Source organism: Octopus sinensis, linkage group LG4 (genome assembly GCF_006345805.1).
Source record: "Octopus sinensis linkage group LG4, ASM634580v1, whole genome shotgun sequence".
NCBI classification, from domain to species: domain Eukaryota; kingdom Metazoa; phylum Mollusca; class Cephalopoda; order Octopoda; family Octopodidae; genus Octopus; species Octopus sinensis.
This window is the reverse complement of record NC_043000.1, coordinates 6503020-6523508: the sequence shown is the minus strand read 5'-3', so window position 1 is coordinate 6523508 and position 20489 is coordinate 6503020. Positions and strand designations below refer to the sequence as shown.

At 37.2% G+C, this 20489-nt stretch overlaps 1 protein-coding gene across 2 annotated transcripts in view; it reads left to right on the top strand.

Moving 5' to 3' along the window:
• Positions 1-20489, top strand: part of LOC115210948 (synaptotagmin-C) — a 127311-nt gene that overhangs the window by 65104 nt on the left and 41718 nt on the right. Inside the window, exons 2-4 of one of the 2 annotated variants that reach the window (XM_036501723.1) lie at positions 11383-11599; positions 16685-16854; positions 18931-19440. In XM_036501723.1, coding sequence (XP_036357616.1) covers positions 11419-11599; positions 16685-16854; positions 18931-19440 — 861 coding nt within the window. In that variant the 5' untranslated portion in view covers positions 11383-11418. The remainder of the gene's footprint in view (positions 1-11382; positions 11600-16684; positions 16855-18930; positions 19441-20489) is intronic. The other variant, XM_029779741.2, reaches the window with a different exon arrangement.

Here is a 20489-nt window from a genome sequence, read left to right as displayed (position 1 = left end):
ATCAGTGGTTGACTTAACTCCTCATGAGTATAAAAACTGAGAAAAACTCCATCCCTCTTCCAAGCCATGTTGAGCCAGTGTGATAGAGTAGGCTCTTCAAACCAGTATGATCTCAAGCTTAAATTCATGTAGGCGAAGGAGTGGCTGTGTGGTAAGTAGCTTGCTTACCAACCACATGGTTCTGGGTTCAGTCCCACTGCATGGCAGCTTGGGAAAGTGTCTTCTACTATACCTTGGGCTGACCAAAGCCTTGTGAGTGGATTTGGTAGACGGAAACTGAAAGAAGCCCGTCGTATATATGTATATATATATTTGTATGTGTGTGTATATGTTTGTGTGTCTGTGTTTGTCCCCTCCCAACATCGCTTGACAACCGATGCTGGTGTGTTTACGTCACCGTAACTTAGCGGTTCGGCAAAAGAGACCGATAGAATAAGTACTAGGCTTACAAAGAATAAGTTTTGGGGGTCGATTTGCTCGACTAAAGGTGGTGCTCCAGCATGGCCACAGTCAAATGACTGAAACACATAAAAGAGTGGTCCTCAACTGGGGTCCACATGTTCCTTGGTGGGGTGGGGGGCGCATATATAATTTTGTTGCCTAAATTTATGTGGAATAAATTGGTTATACTTCTAAAATGCACAAAATATTTTAACAATTTTTTATACAATTCCTAACAATATTTAATCATGACCTGGTCATTACTGTCAGCAGTGATTTGCATTGGACAATATTCATCTCTAAAATTGTCAAGAAGCCTGAGGGTGTCTTGGCATCACTCAGCAAGACCTTTGTCAGCCACTTTTCAACTATCTATTTAAGGCTGTACATGGCTATGGTGCAGGCATACTTGGAATTTGCATCACTAATCCGGAACCTCTATCTTGCTCAGAACATTGACCTTCTGGAAACTGTTCAGAGACATGCAACCAAGTGAATACCCTCCATCAGGCAGCTACGATACTCTGAATACCTTGCTCCCCTGGGCATGGATATATTGAAGCTCTGATGTCTGGCAACTGACTTGGTAAATATCATATCATAGAACCAAAAGCAGTCACAGGCAGCTTGGTATGAAAAGGGTTGAGCTTGTTGAGAATGAGTCTAGCATAGAACAGTTGGGAAACCAATAAAAGAATTATAGAATTCTTTTATTAGTTTCAGTGACTGGAATGTGGTCATGCTGGAGCACTGTATTGCAGGGTTTTAGCTCATCATTACAAACCCCAGCACTTGCTTTAGTTTAGTAGTTTGATATTTATTTCATTGATTCATTTTTATTGAGCAACTAAGAAAACCTGTATTGATACGATGCCAGATTTATTTAAACCAGTGTTTAAACACAAACACGGACACAATCAGTCATACTCAGACATCCACACAATCACCCCAACCCCACAGACACCCCAACCCCACAGACATAGACACTCACACAGACACACCACACACTTATTCACACATATGGACATGCAACCAAGTACACAGCCACATATATGTACAAAGATAGAGAGAGAGAGAGAGAGAGAGAGAGGAAGAACAGGTTTTGTCATAGTTTTTGTCAACCATATTCCACTTTTAAAATATTAGTCAATCCACGGTATTATGCTGTGGGACTGAACTCAGAACCTTGGGATTACAAAGTTTTGTTTAGGCAAACATTTTTGATACTGGGCAGTGAACCCATCTCAAATATGCTGCAACTACTATTTCTCCCTAGAGGGAACCTCTTCACAGACATCTGCCCTGCTAGAAATAGCAACCAAATATCCTTCAAATTACAGTCTGCTGTCTTAGAAAATATGAACACAAAGGACAATGTGGTTGTGGGTACCATGTACCTGGCGGAAAGAGATGGGATGGTCACAACTGGAATGCCTTTGATCATAGATCTGCTTGATGAGGGTTAAACTGAGGTTAGCAACCAGTCTTGAGTATTCCTTCTTTACATCAGATACAACTGTGCGATGAAAGAGTTTGGCTGCTCACTTTACTAGAAATATCAACCAAATCTCCTTCAGAACATGCTTTAAATAACAAATAATATATGAGAAAATGTATTCCCTGATATATAAAATGATGGGACAGTCATGTCTGGAATGCATTTAATCATAAGTGTGCTCAGTCAAGACTGACACGTGATTAAACAACAATATCAACAATACTAGTGTCTTCATTCACATAATATTGTCCAAGTGGTACTTAAGAAAAATGGTGTCTGGAATGCAAAGAGTCTGAAAAAAATACCACAAAGCATTTCATCTGACACTGTCAGCATTCTTTTAGTGCACTTCCGAATATATAATGGTTTCAAATTTTGGTACAAGGCCAGCAATTTTGTGTGTGTATGTGTGTGTGTGTGTGGTTGTGTGTGGCAGAATTTGGTTGATTGCAGCATCCTCAGTTCTTACCTGGTACTTATTTTATCAACTGTAAAAAGATAAACTCAGCCAACTGCAGCAAAATTTTTAATTCGGAATTTAAAGAATCAGAAGCAATGCTGGTAAGCATTTTCTTCTGACATTCTACCAATTTTACCAGCTCACCGCTTTACTGATATATAATAACTGTATCAATAATATCACTAGATAACATAACACAACTTGCACAACACATAATCTACATCATTATCCCTACCCAATAAAATAACACCACAGATACTCTTACATAATAGGCATCTGATACTATAACATGTCTCAAACACCATGAGCAATTCACATTCTACATAATTGCCACCTAATTACAGAACACAACCCACGTAATCCATGCTGCACGTTCTTCACATAATCATCGCTCACCACCTGTGAGTAAAATATACTTCAAACAATTCATACAAAACACAAAAACCACCATCTCCCCCAAAATAATTGCCTCTAATTTAGGCACAAGACCAAAAATTTTTGTGGATAGAAAATTAGTCAATTAGTTAATTACTGTATTTGATGGTGTATAAGATGCTTTTGTTTTATGCAAAGGCAGTGTCTCAAATTATATCCTCACATCTTATATGCAAAGCTGAGCTTCCAACAAAAAGTTTTGTCCCTGACACTGAATAGTTACCATGGAAATTGGGATGCAGCTAATATTCCCAGGTGTTTTTTTATGCCATCAAATAGGGTGCATTGACTGTAGATAGGGTACATTGACTGTCACAGTCTTATTTTGATTCCAGAAGGATGAAAGACATGGTTGACTTTAGCAGGATTCGAATGTCAAATGTAAAGAACTGAAACAAATACCACAATGTATTTTGTCCAACACTAAAGATTCTGCCAGAAATGCAACACACATGTTGTACATGCTCTACACATCAAATGGATGAAACATTAACACACACTCACAAATTCCCTAAATGAGTTCTCAACGAATTGGTATGAAGTTACTTACCAACACTTTCCAGCTCTTGGACCACAGATGCATTAGTGTAACTTGGATTTGGGAACAATGCAGTCTGCCCTAGGTAGAGCTTTTATGAGGGATGACTCTTTTGGGTCTGTTGTATAAACCTGTATAGGTTTGGGGATCAGGAGGACTGGGGATGGCAAAATCAAGAGCTGCCCTGGGTAGCACACACTCTAGCTACACCACTGCACAGACATACTGTCTCCTCCTCCTGTTTGTTTTACCACTACCACTGTGGCCTCTGCTCCATAGTGTTGACTGGTTCATTGATGCCACTTCTACTCAAACACTTCTCACTTACTTATCTCTCTTCCATTCTTTACCTACCTTGAGTCTATTCCCAAAGCCCTGCTCTAACCAGCCTTAGAAATCTTGCCCAAGCAGATAATGGAGACCAACATAGTCCTTAGGCAAGTCAGGTCTTGTGGAATCATCCAACCCATGCCAGCCTGGAATACAGATGTTAAACAATGACTACAACAATGATGATGATGATGCTGCTGCTGCTGATGATGATGATCATGATGGTGATGGTGGTGATGATGATTATGATGATGATTAACTTTGATGAGTTCATCAGTCTCAGTGGTGATGGGCACAGTGTCTTCCTCCAGACCAAAGCAAACCCATATACTAAACAACCACAAAAGCAACATAAAACAGATGTAAGAGACAAACAACACAACTCCTCTCCATTGCTAAACGACAAGAAAGTTGCACGTAGATGGAGAAGACATCTGGTGCATCTGGTGGAGTAGAATAGATTCTCACGAAACTGTTGGAAGACATCATGATGGTGGCGATGATGACGATGATGACAATGATGATGATGATAATGATTTCTTTTAATATACTACTACTACTACTACTACTACTAAATAATAATAATAATAATAGTAATAATAATGATAATAATAATAGCAATAATAATAATAATAGTAGTAGTAGTAGTAATAATAATAGTAGTAGTAGTAGTAGTAGTAGTAGTAATAATAGTAATAATAATGATAATAATAATAATAAATAATATTTCTATAACAGCACCACCACCACCACCACCACCACCAACCTCCTCCTCCCCCTCCTCCTCTATCACCACTAACTACTCCTGCTGCTGCTGCTGCTGCTACTACTGCTACTACCACTACTACTAATACTACTACTACTACTACTACTACTACTATAATCTCTTTTGTGGTTAGAATAACATTGTCAAACTATGAACAGGTATTTTCTGGTAAAAATGACAGAAGGAAACTAATACAAAAGAAAATTAGAAAACATTAAACAAGCCAAAATAAAGATTTGCCTTCCATCTTTCGAAAAGCTTGCAACTATAAACAGAATTTAATGTAATGGGAGGCTGGGAAGGCTGTGTAGAAGATGATGAGAATAATTAAAGAAATATTTGAAAATTACCAAAAAAAAATGCTAAATTAAAAATGGAACTTCAAACTGTTATGTTTTTGCTTAAGACAAGAAAATCCTCTGCGAAACATGAATATTTGAGAAGAGCATTTGACAAGGGGAAGTGGTTAAAGGGAACAAATACGAAAGAAAGAAAAAAGAAAGGAAGGAAGAAGAAGGAAGGAAGGAAGGAAGGAAGGAAGGAAGGAAGGAGGAAGGAAGGAAGGAAGGAAGGAAGGAAGGAAGGAAGGAAGGAAGGAAGGAAGGAGGAAGGAAGAAAGAAAGAAAGAAAGAAGAAAGAAAGAAAGAAAGAAAGAAGAAAGAAAGAAAGAAGAAAGAAGAAAGAAGAAAGAAAGAAGAAAGAAAGAAAAAAGAAAGAAAGAAAGAAAGAAGAAAGAAAGAAAGAAAGAAAGAAGAAAAGAAAGAAAGAAGGAAGAAGAAGGAAGGAAGGAAGGAAGGAGGAAGGAAGGAAGGAAGAAGGAAGGAAGAAGGAAGGAAGGAGGAAGGAAGGAAGGAAGGAAGAAAGAAAGGAAGAAGAAAGAAAGAAGAAAGAAAGAAAGGAAGAAGGAGGAAGGAAGAAGGAAGGAAGAAGAAAGGAAGAAAGAAAGGAAGAAGGAAGGAAGAAGAAAGAAAGAAAGAAAGAAAGAAAGAAAGAAGAAAGAAAGGAAGAAGGAAGGAAGAAGCAGGAGAGTGTAAAAAAAAATCCTCTTCCTCCACATCATCAGCATCATCATCAGCAGCAGCATCATCATCGTCGTCGTCGTCGTCGTCGTCGTCGTCGTCGTCGTCATCATCATTATCAGCAGCAGCAGCTTCATTGTCCTCCACCACCAGCGCCACTACCATTGTTGTTGTTGTTGTTTTAGCGTCCAATTCTCCATGTTCATTTGGATCAGATGGGATTTGTTGTGGAAGATTTTCTACAACCAGATAGCCCACCTGTCAACAGGTGCCTTGTTGCCAGACACACCACCTGTTTCCAAACAAGGTTTTTGTTTCAATATGGCCACACATAATTCTCATGGAAGACTGGAAATGAACAACATCACATCAATGCTAGCTTACAACCATCATAAGACATCAAGACAAGGGTATATATAAACACACTCAAACACACTTATATACATACATATATATTTATGCATATATACACACATATACATTTATAACGGTCTTCTTTCAGTTTCCATCTTTTAATCCACTCACAAGGCTTTGGACAGCCTAGGGCTATAGTAGAAGACACTTGTCCAAGGTGTCACACAGTGGAACTGAACTTAGAGCCACCTTTTTGGGAAGCAAGCTTCTTAGCCACGCAACCAAACCTGTGTGGGTATGAAGCTATGAAAAATATCTGCAAAGTATGTGGAAGCCATGAAGTAACAGTCAACCATGTTGTTTCTGGCTGTCCATGACTTAGTCAAAATGAAGTAAGTAACAGTGGAATATTTTGGTTTGGTTGAAAGGTGGAAGAATAAAAGTCTGTATGAAGTTCCAGATGCAAAATATTGGGTTGTCCAGAAAGTTCGTGCCGATTTATAGTAGCTTACCTTTCAATTTATTTTAGAACCTGGTTGAGTCCATAAAATAGTATTTGACTACACCTCCATTTAGAACACAGTTTAAGTTATCTTTTCGTGAAAGAAGGTTTATGTTCCTATAACCTGTGTTAATTTTGTAACCCTTTAAAATGGAAGATAAAGTTCATTTTTGGCACTTGATGCTTTGGGAACCAGATAAAAATTGCTGCAGCTCAGCTGGGATGTGTTACCCCACCCTCCATATTCACCAGATATTGCTCCTTCGGATTTCCACTTATTCAGGTCTCTGCAGAATAGTCTTAATGGTAAAAATTTCAATTCCTTGGATGACGTAAAAAGATACCTTGATGAATTCTTTGCCATCAAACCATCTTAATTCTGGAAAGAGGGTATTTTCAAGTTAAAGGAAAGATGGAAACGCATTGTGCAACAAAATGTTTCATATTTGGTTGATTAAAAATGTAATGGCAAGTATTTATTGACCTTTTTCTTTCCTTTAAAAATCGGCACAAACTTTCCGGACAACCCAATAGTTATTACAGATGTGTAACAATATTTTGTCATTGGTCAGTAAGTGTTATTTCCTATTTGCTTCTGTATAGAAATCAAATGAAATGACTACTATTCCCTTCCAACTTTGCTTTTGTGATCAGGACATCAATGTTTTAAAACTGATCTATTTTCCATTACATTTCAGACAGATTCAACGCTGAATTGTTGAAGCAGAAATATTGTTTTAGCAAATATTCTGTTCAATGTCCCAGATTGCTTGTTAGTTGCTTGACTATAACCACTTGAGCGTGTCCCTTAGTGGATGAGAATATGTGCATCTCTGCAGTGGGGAGAGCATCATAGCCATGTGTTGAAAGGGATTCTTTGAGGTTTTGTATAAATGTAACAAAAGCAAAATTTGAAGGAAATATTAACCGATTTTCATACTTTCTAGGAACAAGCAAATAGGAAATAACAGCTGCTACCTAGGGACAAAAATCATGTTACACAGTGTCATCGTTAACAAAAATATGTTGTCATTGCAATAAACAAAAGAAAAGAGATATTTGCACCGAGTGAAGCAGTTCATGTGAGTTGTCAATAATGACAGTATCTGTTGTTGAGAGAACTGCCATTATCAAGTTCTGTAGCCAGGTTGAATGGCATCAATTCTTGCAGTTATTTATCATGGCCACATAGGGTCACTGACTAGTTAATCCATTACCATTCAGATTACTTTGTCAAGCATAATTCTTATTTATTCACATAGTTTTGAAATAATCATACATTATCTCATAGCTTCAAGATTTCAATAATGTGATTGCTTATTTCTAGAATGACATTGTAAGATAGGTGTGAAAGGTCTGGGCAGTTTGAACATAAAACAGGTAGAATATTTGGGCCAGATATGACTAGTTTAAATGCTAAAATGTTAAGGGGCAGCATCTTTATATAGCCCTGGACTGTCAAAGTTAAGGTTCCAAAGAAAAAGTTGTTAATGACATTTCAATACACTCTCAATCACAACTGATGTCAAATGAGTTAACCCTTTTGTTTATTTGTATTTCTTTCAATTAATTTTAAATATAACAAAGAATTTAGTAAAGTAACTTAGTTATCATTAAGATGGTGTTTCTTTCAATTAAATTTAAATATAACAAAGAATTTAGTAAAATAATTTATCATTAAGCTGGTGTTAGGAACATAAGTTGTGACTAAGGCTTGATGGAAGATTTTAATTCAAAACTTATGAAAACAAGACATTTGTACTACAGAGTCAGAGGCAGTTTCAGCCAGGTTGGTATCGAAAGGGTTAAACAGCTGTTGATACTATTATCTATTTCACTGGTCACACCAGCTACCGATAAGGCAAATACTGAATGTGTTTATCAAACACTTGAATGGCTTAGTCATGCACTTATGTCATCAATTTTTAATAGAATCCTGTTTGTTGTTTTACTTGGGTGAAGAAAAAGTTTGTGCACCGTGTTAGAATAATGATTTTTTAATATATTTTTGTGGTGTATGTGTTCATTCAGTTCATGTCATGTTCAGCGGTAACTCACTGTTGAAAAGTACCCAAGACTTGTTCATTGAAAACGTGCTTCATTTCAACAAGACAATGCAAAGCCGCACACTGCCAGAAAGACCAGCAACAAGATTGAAGAATTGAACAGAGTGGAAGATCCCCTGCGTCCAGCCTAGAATCCAGATGTTGCTCCAGCTGACCACGGTCTCTTCTGATTAATGCAGCACTTTATGAAAGGTCACCAATTTGTGTCATTAGATGAAGTTGAAGAAGTCTGTCAAAAATTTTTCAATTCAAAGTTGAAGGATTGGAACTTTGACCAAATCCGAAAGCTTGCAGATCATTGGCAGAAGGTCGTGGAAAATAGCTATACAAAGGAAATTTCAAGACTTCATGAAATCTCTGGAAATTAAATTTAACAGTTTTTGTGTGTCTTTAGACTGTTAAAATGATTCTATTACTATTATTACTGAAGAGGCAAACTGGCAGAATCATTAGCAATGCCAGGCAAAATGCTTGACAGCATTTCATTCATCTTTACATTCTGTGTTCAAATTCTGCCAAGGTCAACTTTTGCTTTTCGTTCTTTTGGAGTCAATAAAACAAGTACCAGTTGAACACTGGGGTTTATGTAACTGACTTACCCATTCCCATGAACTTGCTGGGTTTGCACTAAAATTTGAAAGCTATATTATTGTTGTTACTATTAAGGTGGTGAACTGGCAGAATTACTAGAACACTGGATGAAATATTGTTGTATTTCGGGATGGTCATTCTTTTTTTTTTGCCAAATAAACACACGCACTATATATTTATTCTTCACTTGTTTTTAACTGTTCTTATTAAAAAAAAAAACAATTTAAAAAATTTTAACTCATATCCATTGTCTGAAAATCTTACTCCATTCTGTTCTTCTAACAAAAGAATAATAAAATAATTGGAGCAAGAGTACACATGAAAAGGAAAAGTGTCGCTGAAGAGGTCACAGATGTGTGAAGTAAGATTTTCAGGCAATGGACATGAGTTAGAATAAATTTTTTTTAAAAATAAGAACAGTAATAAGTGAGTGAAGAACAAACATACAGTGCTTTGGCAAAAAGTAAAAAAAAATTACCATCCTGAAATACAAGGATATCTGTTTCAACACATGGTTTCACATCAGGAATCTTGCAACACAAATTGATAAATGTAACTGGATGAAATGCTTTTCAACATTTGTTCTGGCTTTGTATGCTGAGTTTAAATTCTGATGAGGTCACCTTTGCCTTTCTCCTTTCAGAATCAACAGAGTAAGTAAGAGTGAGTACCAGTTGAGTACTGAAGGCCAATTCAATTGACTAGTTCTCTGCTTCCCCCAAAGGTCAGGCCTTGTGCCTATTGTAGAAAGAATTATTATTATTAAGGTGACAAGCCGGAAAAATCGTTAGCACACTGGGTAAAAGGTTTAGTGGCATTTCATCTGCCTTTACATTCTGTATTTAAATTCCTCTGAGGTCAGCTATGCCCTTCATCCATTTGGGGTCAATAAAACAAGTACCAGTTGAGTACTGGGGCCAATGTAATTGATTTAACTCTATGCCCTGAAATTGCTAACCCTAACCCTAACCCAAAATTTGAAACCATAGGGTGACAAACTGACAGGATCATTAACATGCTGGACTAAATGTTTTGTGGCATTTCATTCATTTTTTATATTCCGAGTTCAAATTCCACCAAGGTCGACTTTGCCTTTCATCCTTTTGGGGTCAATAAAATTAGTACCAGTTGAGCACTGGGGTCAATGTAATTGACTATCTCCCTATCCCCAAATTTCAGGCCCTTGGGCCTATAGTAGAAAGGATTATTGTTATTATTATTATTATTATTATTATTATTATTGAGTGAGAGAGCAGTGCATGCCATCAAAGTGACACTGGGGTAAAATATACGAAGCCCAATATACCCATCATGACTACCCGTCTGATAAAGGTACACCAGGCACATGCATCACAACCATATGTGCGCGACATGGTGATCTCATATCAAGATAAACAGCACATGACCTTGCACGTGGGGCCCAGTTAGAATTTTCTTCAGGTTGAGTAGCCCATCCCGCTCAAACGGTCCCCGAATAAGGGTTGTTTAAGGATGTTGAAAGAACCACCTATGTTTCCAGAGGTGAACCATTCAAACTCCAAAGAATCCCTCTCAACACATGGCCATGATGCTCCCCCACTACTTCTGCTCGTGATCAGAGATGCACGTATCGTCAGCCACTAAGGGACATGCTCAACTGGTTAAGGTCAAACAACTGGCAAGCAAATCTGTGGTATTGAGCAGAATATTTGCTGTAGCCCATCTTTTATACCAAGACAAATCAATGTACATGATAACACTTGCAATCAGTTCAGATCAGAAGCCAGTATTATTATTATTATTATTATTATTTTTGCAGTGAGTGGAAAAAATGGTTAGTGGCATTTCTTCCAGCTGTATGTTCTGCGCTCAAATTCCATAGAAGTCAACTTGGCTTTTCATCCTTTCAGGGTATCAATAAAATAAGTATCTGTCAAATACTGCGGGGTGGGTCAATGTAATCAACTTCTCCCTCCCCCAAATTTCAGGCCTTGTGCAAAGGACTACTACTACCATTTTTCTGGCTTTTCATTCTTTTGGAGCGACACTTTTCCTTTTCGTGTGTACTCTTGCTCCAATTATTTTATTATTCTTTTGTTAGAAGAACAGAATGGAGTAAGATTTTCAGACAATGGATATGAGTTAAAATTTTAAAAATTGTTTTTTTTTTAATAAGAACAGTTAAAAACAAGTGAAGAATAAATATATAGTGCGTGTGTTTATTTGGCAAAAAAAAAAAATTCTACCACCACCAAAACCACCACCACCACTGCCACCGCCACCACCACCGCCACCGCCACCACCACCACCACCACCGCCACTGCCACCGCCACCACCACCACCATCACCACTACTGCTATATGATAATTTACTTAAATTTAAATTTTTTTGATATTTTTACAGGTTGACACTAATATAACAGAATTAAGTAATTTGAAAATGTCATCACAAGCAGTTTCCCCAGGTTACGTAATAGAACTTGGTTTCTGGACAAAACTTGATATAATCGCTGGAATGATTTTATTCTTTGTAATTGTCATCACTATTGTTGTCTGTTCTATAACTCCGATCTGTCCATTATTCAGATTTTGTCCTTTTAACAAGAAGTTTTTGAAAAACGGTAAGTTTATATAACTTTCTTGTATTTTTTTTCCGTATCTAATATGTTTAGTTTATTTATGGCACAAAATTTGTAAAAATGAGGCCCTTAAAGGACAATTACTTATGTCTAGAACCCTGCACAAAATCTGAACCTAACAAATCTCTCTTCCACAACTCATTTTTAACATTATTTCTCTCTGTCTCTCCACCTGTTTTCATCACACCCTGCATTCTTCTCCTCTCTATCTCTCACTCTTCTTTTGCACTTTCATGAACTTACATGCCCACCCAATCCCATCCTCAATATCACTTCACTCATATACCCGTTCCTGAAACTTAAGGGTATGCCCTAACACATCTCCTCTCCCTCTTCCTCCACACACTTTTTCCAACAAGGGTAGCCATGTATCTCCTCTACTGCAAGACACCTGTTCCTGTCCTTCTATCATATTCTAAACCCAGTGTTTCTCAACCATTGTATCCTTGATTCCTGTTTCATTTGGATGAATCCTCAAAACCATTTGATGTCTTTAAACTCGAAAAAAATATTTTGCGTATTATAGAAGTATAACCAATTTATTCCACATAAATTTTAACAACAAAATATTTTATATGGGCTCCCAAGGGCCACGTGGACCCCAGTTAAGATCCACTGGTCTAATGTCTCCTCACTTGGTACAAACCCACCTCCCTTAATATTACTACCCCTCATTTGAAGAGAATCTTGTTTTGCAAGATACTTTGTGATATCATTGGTGCTGGTGCCTCATGAAAACCACCTATCACACTCTGTAGAGTGGTTGGCATTAGGAAGGACATCCAGCCATAGAAACAATTCCAAAGCAGCCCTCTGGCTTGCCAGCTCCTAGCAGACCGCCCAACCCATGCCAACATGGAAAGCAGGTGCTAAATGATGATGAGGATGATATCAATATGTGACCGCATGTGTATTGTTGGCAATTTTCTTTCTCGGTCTTCCCTTCTTTGGTCTTTTCCTATATTTCTGATGAAGAGCTCCACTCGAAACATGAAATGCTCTTTCTTTTCTTTCCTTTCCTGAGCGTCCAATAACACTGTACTTATTCCACATCCTCATCTTGTTATTTTTACTTGCCTGTTCATGTTTGGATTGATTATATATATATATACATTGCGTTTCAAATTATTAATGATGTAACATTTTTTATTTTATTTAAAACCTACTTGTTGGAATTAAACGAAATTTCCACAGAGTGATGGCAACAGTTATATGTGTATAGTGTGTAAAAGATATGAGGTTCTGCAAAACAACACAGAAACTACAGCCATTTACCAAATTTATATACATTTTCACTGTTTCAAATTATTAACAAGGTGCAAGTAAAAACCTCAGTCTGATTTGGCATGGTTTCTACAGCTGGATGCCCTTCTAATGCCAACCATTTTATGGAGTGTGCTGGGTGCTTTTACATGGTATCACAGGGGGCACTTTTACATGGCACTGCACAGGTGCTTTTACGTGTCGCTGCATGGCTGCTTTTACATGGTACTGCACGGGTGCTTTTATGTGGCACCACCATGAGTGCTTTATATCACCAGAAGGATCTGTTTGAACACTCCTGTTGTGGAGTACAGGTCTCCTTGAGTACAGCAAGGCACCAGGCATCTCAGTCTTTTGTCATTTTACCTGAAAGGTTCAACATCTTGAGGTCGTTCTTCAATACTCCACGCCATGTCTTCGTGGGTCTCGTACTTCCACATGTTCCATCCACTCTGAGAGATTGGCACTTCTTTATGGAGCTGTTGGTATCCATCTGCATCACATGACCAAACCAGTGCATTCTTCTCTCTTGCACACAGTAACTAATTCCTCTGATGCCTAACTTCTCTCTTAGATCCCTAGCACTGTCAAACATGTACACTTACATTACACATCCAGCGAAGCATACTCGCCCCATTCCTTTCTAACCTTCAGAAGTCCTCTGCATTCAGAGCCCACATCTCACTACCATGTAGAATTTTGCCCATATACATGCATCATGCAATTTTCCTTTCACTCAGAGTGAGAAACCTTTTGTGCTCAACAGAGGTAGCATCTCTCTGAATTTTCCCCATCCTATTCTTATCACAGTCTCTGTGCATCCTCCCCCACAACTAATTTGGTTTCCTAAGAAGCAAAAATTATTTACTACCTCAAATGAGCCACCAGCACATTTGAGAGAATCAATTTCCTAAGTCTCTAAAGTTTTTATGGATTCTATGCCACCTTCCACATATGAAAACTATCTTCTCTGATAACCTTATATATATATCTATGAAGTTAACTCTGGTTGCCTCTGGAGACAGAGACGGGCAGAAACAAGGAAAATGCCACTTGTATTTGAACACTATGCAAATATTCTTTTAAAAAACTTTTCTTTTAATTTTTCAAAATTTTAATTGTTTTCCATATTTACAGTTGAAAAAGTCCCAATGACTAAAACCAGTACTGAAATGTTTTTTATGAAATTATTTTAGCATTTTCTATCTTGACTTTTTTTTTCCATATATATATATTTCTTTATTTAGGAAGATATGTTTCTTTATATATATATATATATATATATATATATAATATATATATATATATATATATATACATACATACACACACACATACACACACTTTTTAAAGGTTTTTTTTTATATATCTCTGTCTAGCCATATAAATATGAAAATAGCCTAATAAAATTACAATATATGTAATTATTTATAATTTAATTATGACTGGTTTAGATGAAAGTGTCTTTGAATTCCTAACTATTCTATGAGTCATCACCAAAGTCATTATCTTCATATAGCGTGTCAAAGGTAAGTCAGCTTGACACTGCTCATATCTTTCCACACTATTGATCACACCTAAAAATTACAGGTGCAATGGTAGCTGAAGGGAAATGGCTCGACAGAAAATTAAATCTGCATTGCGAATTCACTTTACCAGATACCTAACACTGCTGTGTTCTGATGTGCAGCACGATTGATTATGTTGCTATATAATTATTACTTAAAAGCAACACGTCTGAATGCAAGAGGAATTGTACTACTCGTTTATGAGTCATAGTTCTTGTCCACTGTTTGATGTTTCATTGTGTCTCTAAAACCTCCCAATTCATCGTATATTAATTAGTTCCCTGAGTTGCAGGGAAATAAGTACCAGATCTTTTGTTAACGTTGATTGCGATGCACTGCACTTTGTTGCATAAGGTTGTGAGAACCAGAAATTAGGATTAGCTTAATGTATTTCGGCGGCTCTTGGGGATGTCTTTAATTTTTTTTATCTCTATTATTTGTTTCAGTCATTGGAGTGTGGCCATGTGGCCAGTTTTGTCAATTCTTTTCATGATTTCCCTTGATAATAATTCTAGACCAAATTGTTTGCTGTATTTATTTCTGCTTTATGTTTTGCATTCAAATTCTGCCAAGGTTGACTTTGTCTTTCATCCTTTCAAGATCAATAAAATAAATATTGGTTGAGTATTGGCGGGGGTCAATGTATTAACCTAGCCCCCACCCCACCCCCAAATTTCACACTTTTGAATCATGTTCAACCTACAGAGCCTTATTATGTTGAAGAAAAACAAGGATTTTTTCTTACGTTAATAAATATTTGCTCCAGATAAGGACCAATGACAAAAGTGGATTGGCCAGTGTTGAATGCACAGCATTACATAATGCATAAAAATTGAAAAAGAATAGAATAACAAACTTTAATGCTAAGGGATAAATTCAAGCTTTAATATAAGTAAATATGAGGGTGACAAGCAGCCAGAATCATTAGCCAAAAGAGCAAAATACTTAGCAGCATTTCACCCATCTTTACATTCTGAGTTTAAATTCCACCGAGGTCAACTTTGCTTTTCATCATTTCAAGGTTGATAAAATAAGTACCTGTTGAGTACTTGGGTCAATGTAATCGACTTATCCCCTTCCCCGAAATTCCTGGCCTTGTGCCAAAATTTGAAACCAATATAAGTAAATGTAAAGTAGCAAGGTAACAGAATCGTTAGTATACCAGGAAAAATGCTTTGTGGCATTTTGTCCCTCTTTATGTTTTGAGTTCATATTTTGCTGTGTTTGACTTTGTCTTCCATCCTTTTGGGGTTGGTAAAATAAGTACCAGTTGAGCACTGGGGTCAACGTAATTGACTTACCCACTCCTCTGGAATTGCTGGCCTTGTACTAAAGTTTGAAATCAGTATAAGTGAATGTATTGTATGGCCTTGGATGATACACATCACTCTTTCACTTCGTAAAAGAACCAGCTGAGTTACAACAAAATATTTGATTTCTAAGCTGTATGGCTAACAGCAGAACAGATACCTTACTCAATTTCAGTATCACATAATATCCACATCTGCAACAGTCTACCATATCTGTCACTTGTTTTTGTACCACCACCTGCAGTTTGGCTATGTTTAGCACAGAATACTCTGTTGCAGGGTATGAGGATAATTTCTTCCTTTCCTCCCTAATTCTTGTCCTGGAAATGGATAATGAACACTGCAATTCTTCCTTTAACCCATTCATTACCATATTTCTGTTTATATACACTGCTTTGTTCCTATTAATTTTGAAAGTAATGAAGAATTTAATAAAATAACTTTGTCCTTATTAAGCTAGTACTTAGAACATAAATTAACCTGAAATTTTATTTGAGGGTTTTAATTTAGATTACTTTAACCATTTGGTATTCAGATTACTCTATCAAATGTAATGTTTAATTATCACATTGTTTTCAGTTAATGAAGCATTATCACATAGCTTCAAGATTCTGATGATATGTTTGTTTAATTTTAGAATGACATTGTAGGGTTGGTATGAAAAGCTGAATCTGTTTGGTTTCAGCACAAAGTAGGAAGAATATTTGGGTTGGATATAATTGGTCTAAATGCTCAAGGGTTGAAATAGGAAGTTTGTATCATAGAACCGGGGGTAGGCTAAAGCATTTTGGTATCAAAATAGTTCAGTTGTAGACAAAAAAGTTCCATGCTTGCAAGACAGAACAAGAAAAAAAAATCCCTGAAAAATATGAAACAGGTTTTAAAGTGCTTTTAATGTCCTTTTTTTTATTTAAAAAACAAAAAAACAAAATATAAAGCTGATGGTCTCCAAACCAACTATGGAACTCTCAACACAAAACCAAGCAACAAAAAGAAAGTATTGCGACCATACATCATGGATATTCAGAAAGAGGTAGAGAGTTCCGATTATTCTGACTGCAATTTTGGTGATCATATGGAACTTTCCCTGAGCAAGGTAAACATTTTTTTTTGTTTTATATACATATGTTCAATCAAATTTTTTATAATTTCGGAATGAGCGTGTATTAGAAACTCATAGTAAGTGTATGTGTGTGTGTGTATACACACACACACACACATACACACACACACACACACACATATATATATATATATACAGTAATCCCTTGACTATCGTGGGTGTTACGTTCCAAAATCTCCTGCGATGAGTGAAGATCCACAAAGAAGAAATAGTACTGTACTCTCTTTTACTTGTTTCAGTCATTTTACTGTGGCCATGCTGGAGCACTGCCTTTAGTCAAGCAAATCGACCCCAGGACTTATTCTTTGGCTTGATAATTGTAGAGGGACTTCCCTTAACCTGAAACCAATGGTAGCCTTAATCCATAAATAAAAGGTTTTTATCCACCAATGTAGTATTAAGACTCATTTTCATCGTTCAATATTAACATGTGTGTGTGTGTGTGTGTGTGTGCCTGTCTGTGTTAGTGTCATCTCATCTTGACATCATGTGATGATTGTAAATGAACATCACTACCATATAAATTGTGCCCTTCATTTCCAATCTTTTATGAAAACATCTCTGGCCATGAGGAATTATTACCTTACTTGGAAACAGATGAGGGTTGGCAACAAGAAGAGTGTTCAGTTGTAGAAAACTTGCTTCAACAAATTCTGTGTGCCCCATGTGAACACAGGGCAGATGATGATGATGATGATGACAATGATGATGACAACAATGACAACGATGATATATATATATATCTCTTATAATATATATATAAAGCTGAAGTTGTCTGTGTATGGCAGGTTTGGTAGCCTTCAACTAACACTATCTCCTCCGAGACCCTGCAGTGTAAGTTGACCAAAATTGAGAGTATGATAGAAGAAGACTCGCTCTTCCTTTTGTAGAAGAAAAAATTTAAATCGGACCATGCTAACACCAAAAATTATTTACATCAAAAAGGTGCTTTTTTTCCATGAAAATCCCTATTTTTTACGATTTTTTTACTGCTGTGTCGCTATTTTTCGGTGTATTTCAACCAGAAAAATGTTGACTTAAAGAGAATAACAGACTACATAATGCAAAATTTTTAGTTTTCAAAAATTCCAATTCTAAAGGGTCGAAATAAACCCAAGCAACACCAGGTGAAAGTGCTAGTATATACATATATTCATCATCATCATCATCATTTCGTGTCCACTTTCCATGCTAGTATGGGTTGGACGGTTTGATATGGAGTTGGCTAGCAGGGAGCTGTCCTGACTCCAATTTTCTGCTGTGGTATGGTTTCTACAGTTGAATGCCTTTCCTCATGCCAACCACTTAACACGGTTTACATCCCACTGGCATGGGTGTGTTTATGCAGCACCAGCATGGGCGATTTTTATGTGGTACCAGCACCTGAAAGGATAAGCCTGTATGTGTGAAAGATGGCAATTTTACTTAGCTTGACATGTCTCATCAAGTACAGCAAATTGCCACATCTTCCGGTCCCTTGTCATGAGGCCCAGCATCTAAAGATCCTTTCTCATCACTTCATCCCATGTCTTCCTGGGTCTACCCCTTCCACAAGTATAGCTCAGTACTTCTTTATGCAAATGTCCTCATCCATGTGGAGGCACATGGCCTAGTGGTTAGAGCAGCGTACTCGCGGGTTCAAATCTCAGACCGGGCGATGTGTATGTTTATGAGCAAAACACCTAAGCCCCACGCAGCTCCGGCAGAAAGTAATGGCAAACTTCTGCTGACTCTTTCGCCACAACTTTCTCTCACTCTTTCCTCCTGCATCTTGCAGCTCACCTGCAACAGACCGGTGTCCCATCCAGGTGGGGAACCTATACGCCAAGGAGATCGGGAAACCGGCCCTTATGAGCCAGGGATGGCTTGAGAAGGAACAAACATATCCTCATCCATACACATCACATGACCGAACCAATGCAGTCTTCTCTCTCACACACAATGTCTGATGCCTCTCAAACTCAGTTTTCCTCTTAAATCTCACAAATAGTATTTGTTGCTCTTTTCTGTATATTAAAGTAATTGATTTTTTCCATGGAATTCTTACAGATGGATGAAAATGAGAAAGATCCATCTTCTACAACAGTCAACGGCTCAACTAAAACAACAAAAGTGGGCCGTTTATCATATAAGCTGAAATATGAACAAGACCTAAAGAAACTAACCATCAAAATCATTAAAGCAAATGATTTGATGTTATTGGAACCAAATTCTTTACCTGTTGACAACTATGTACGCATCCGCCTCTATCGGAGCCAACGATCTATTTTTAATTTCAACCGGCACAAACAGCATCAATCATTTTCATTTGATAAACTTGACCTTGAAGTTCAGACAAGAATTAAACGTAAAACTGAAAATCCAGTTTTTAATGAAAAATTTGCCATATTTGTTGAAGAAAAACATTTGAAAAATTACATTATGAGATTGCAGATGTGTGACTTTGACCATTATTCTTGTCATACGGTGAAAGGGGAGACCCAGTCCAAATTCTGCGAAATGAAGATTTTTAATGGGGAAGAAAAAAGTTTTGATTGTGAATTCACTGAACCAATTGAGGTAAGAATTAAAATTTTTTTGACAAATCACCTTTTGTCTTTTGCATGTTTTACTTGTTACAGTTATTGAGCTGTGGCCATGCTGGGGCACAGCCTTGAAGAGTTTAGTCCAAGAAATCAATCCCAATTCTTATTTCTTTTTTGTTTTTGAAGACTGGCACTTATTCTACTAGGTTCTTTTGCTGAACCACTGAGTTACAGGGATATAAAGAAACCAACATCAGTAATCAAGCAGTGACAGTGATGCTGGGGTCAAACATACACTCCTAGACACACACATGTGCACACATGCACACACACAGACACACACACACATGTATGTGTGTGTGTGTGTGTGTGTGTGTGTGTGTATATATATATATATATATATATATATATATATATATTATATATATATATATATTATATTATCCTCAATGTATCATATATCCAAAACAGAAGCACACTTTAAAGCATAGAGCAGTAAAATATTAAAGTAATAAAGTTAATGTCTGGCCACAGAGTAACCAATGGTCTCACGTCCATTTGTCTGAAGAGAAGTATAACTCTTGACCTCTGGGAGGCACACACATGTACACACATACATACACACACACACTTGATGGGTTTCCACACAGTTTCCATCTACCAAACTCGTTCACAAGACTTTGGTTATCCTGGCGGGCAGAGTAGAAGACATTTGCTCAAGGTACCATGCAGTGGGACTGAACTTGAAACCATGCAGTTACAAAGTGAGCTTCTCAACCACAAAGCCATTCCTATGCATACAGACACTAATAGTTTTTAAGGGGATTCCTATTGAGAGGTCTTTGTCTTGCAAGCTACATGGTAACTTCACCAGTGCTGATGCCATGTAAAAAAACACCTAGTACCCTCTGTAAAGTGACTGATGTTAGGAAGGGCATCCAGCCATAGAAACAATTTCAAAACAGACAATAGAGCTTGCTGTAGTCTTCTGGTCAAACTCTCCAATCCGATGCCACTGCCACCACCCCACCACTGACGATGATGATGATGACGGCAGTGTCATTGTTGGTTTATTTTGTTTCG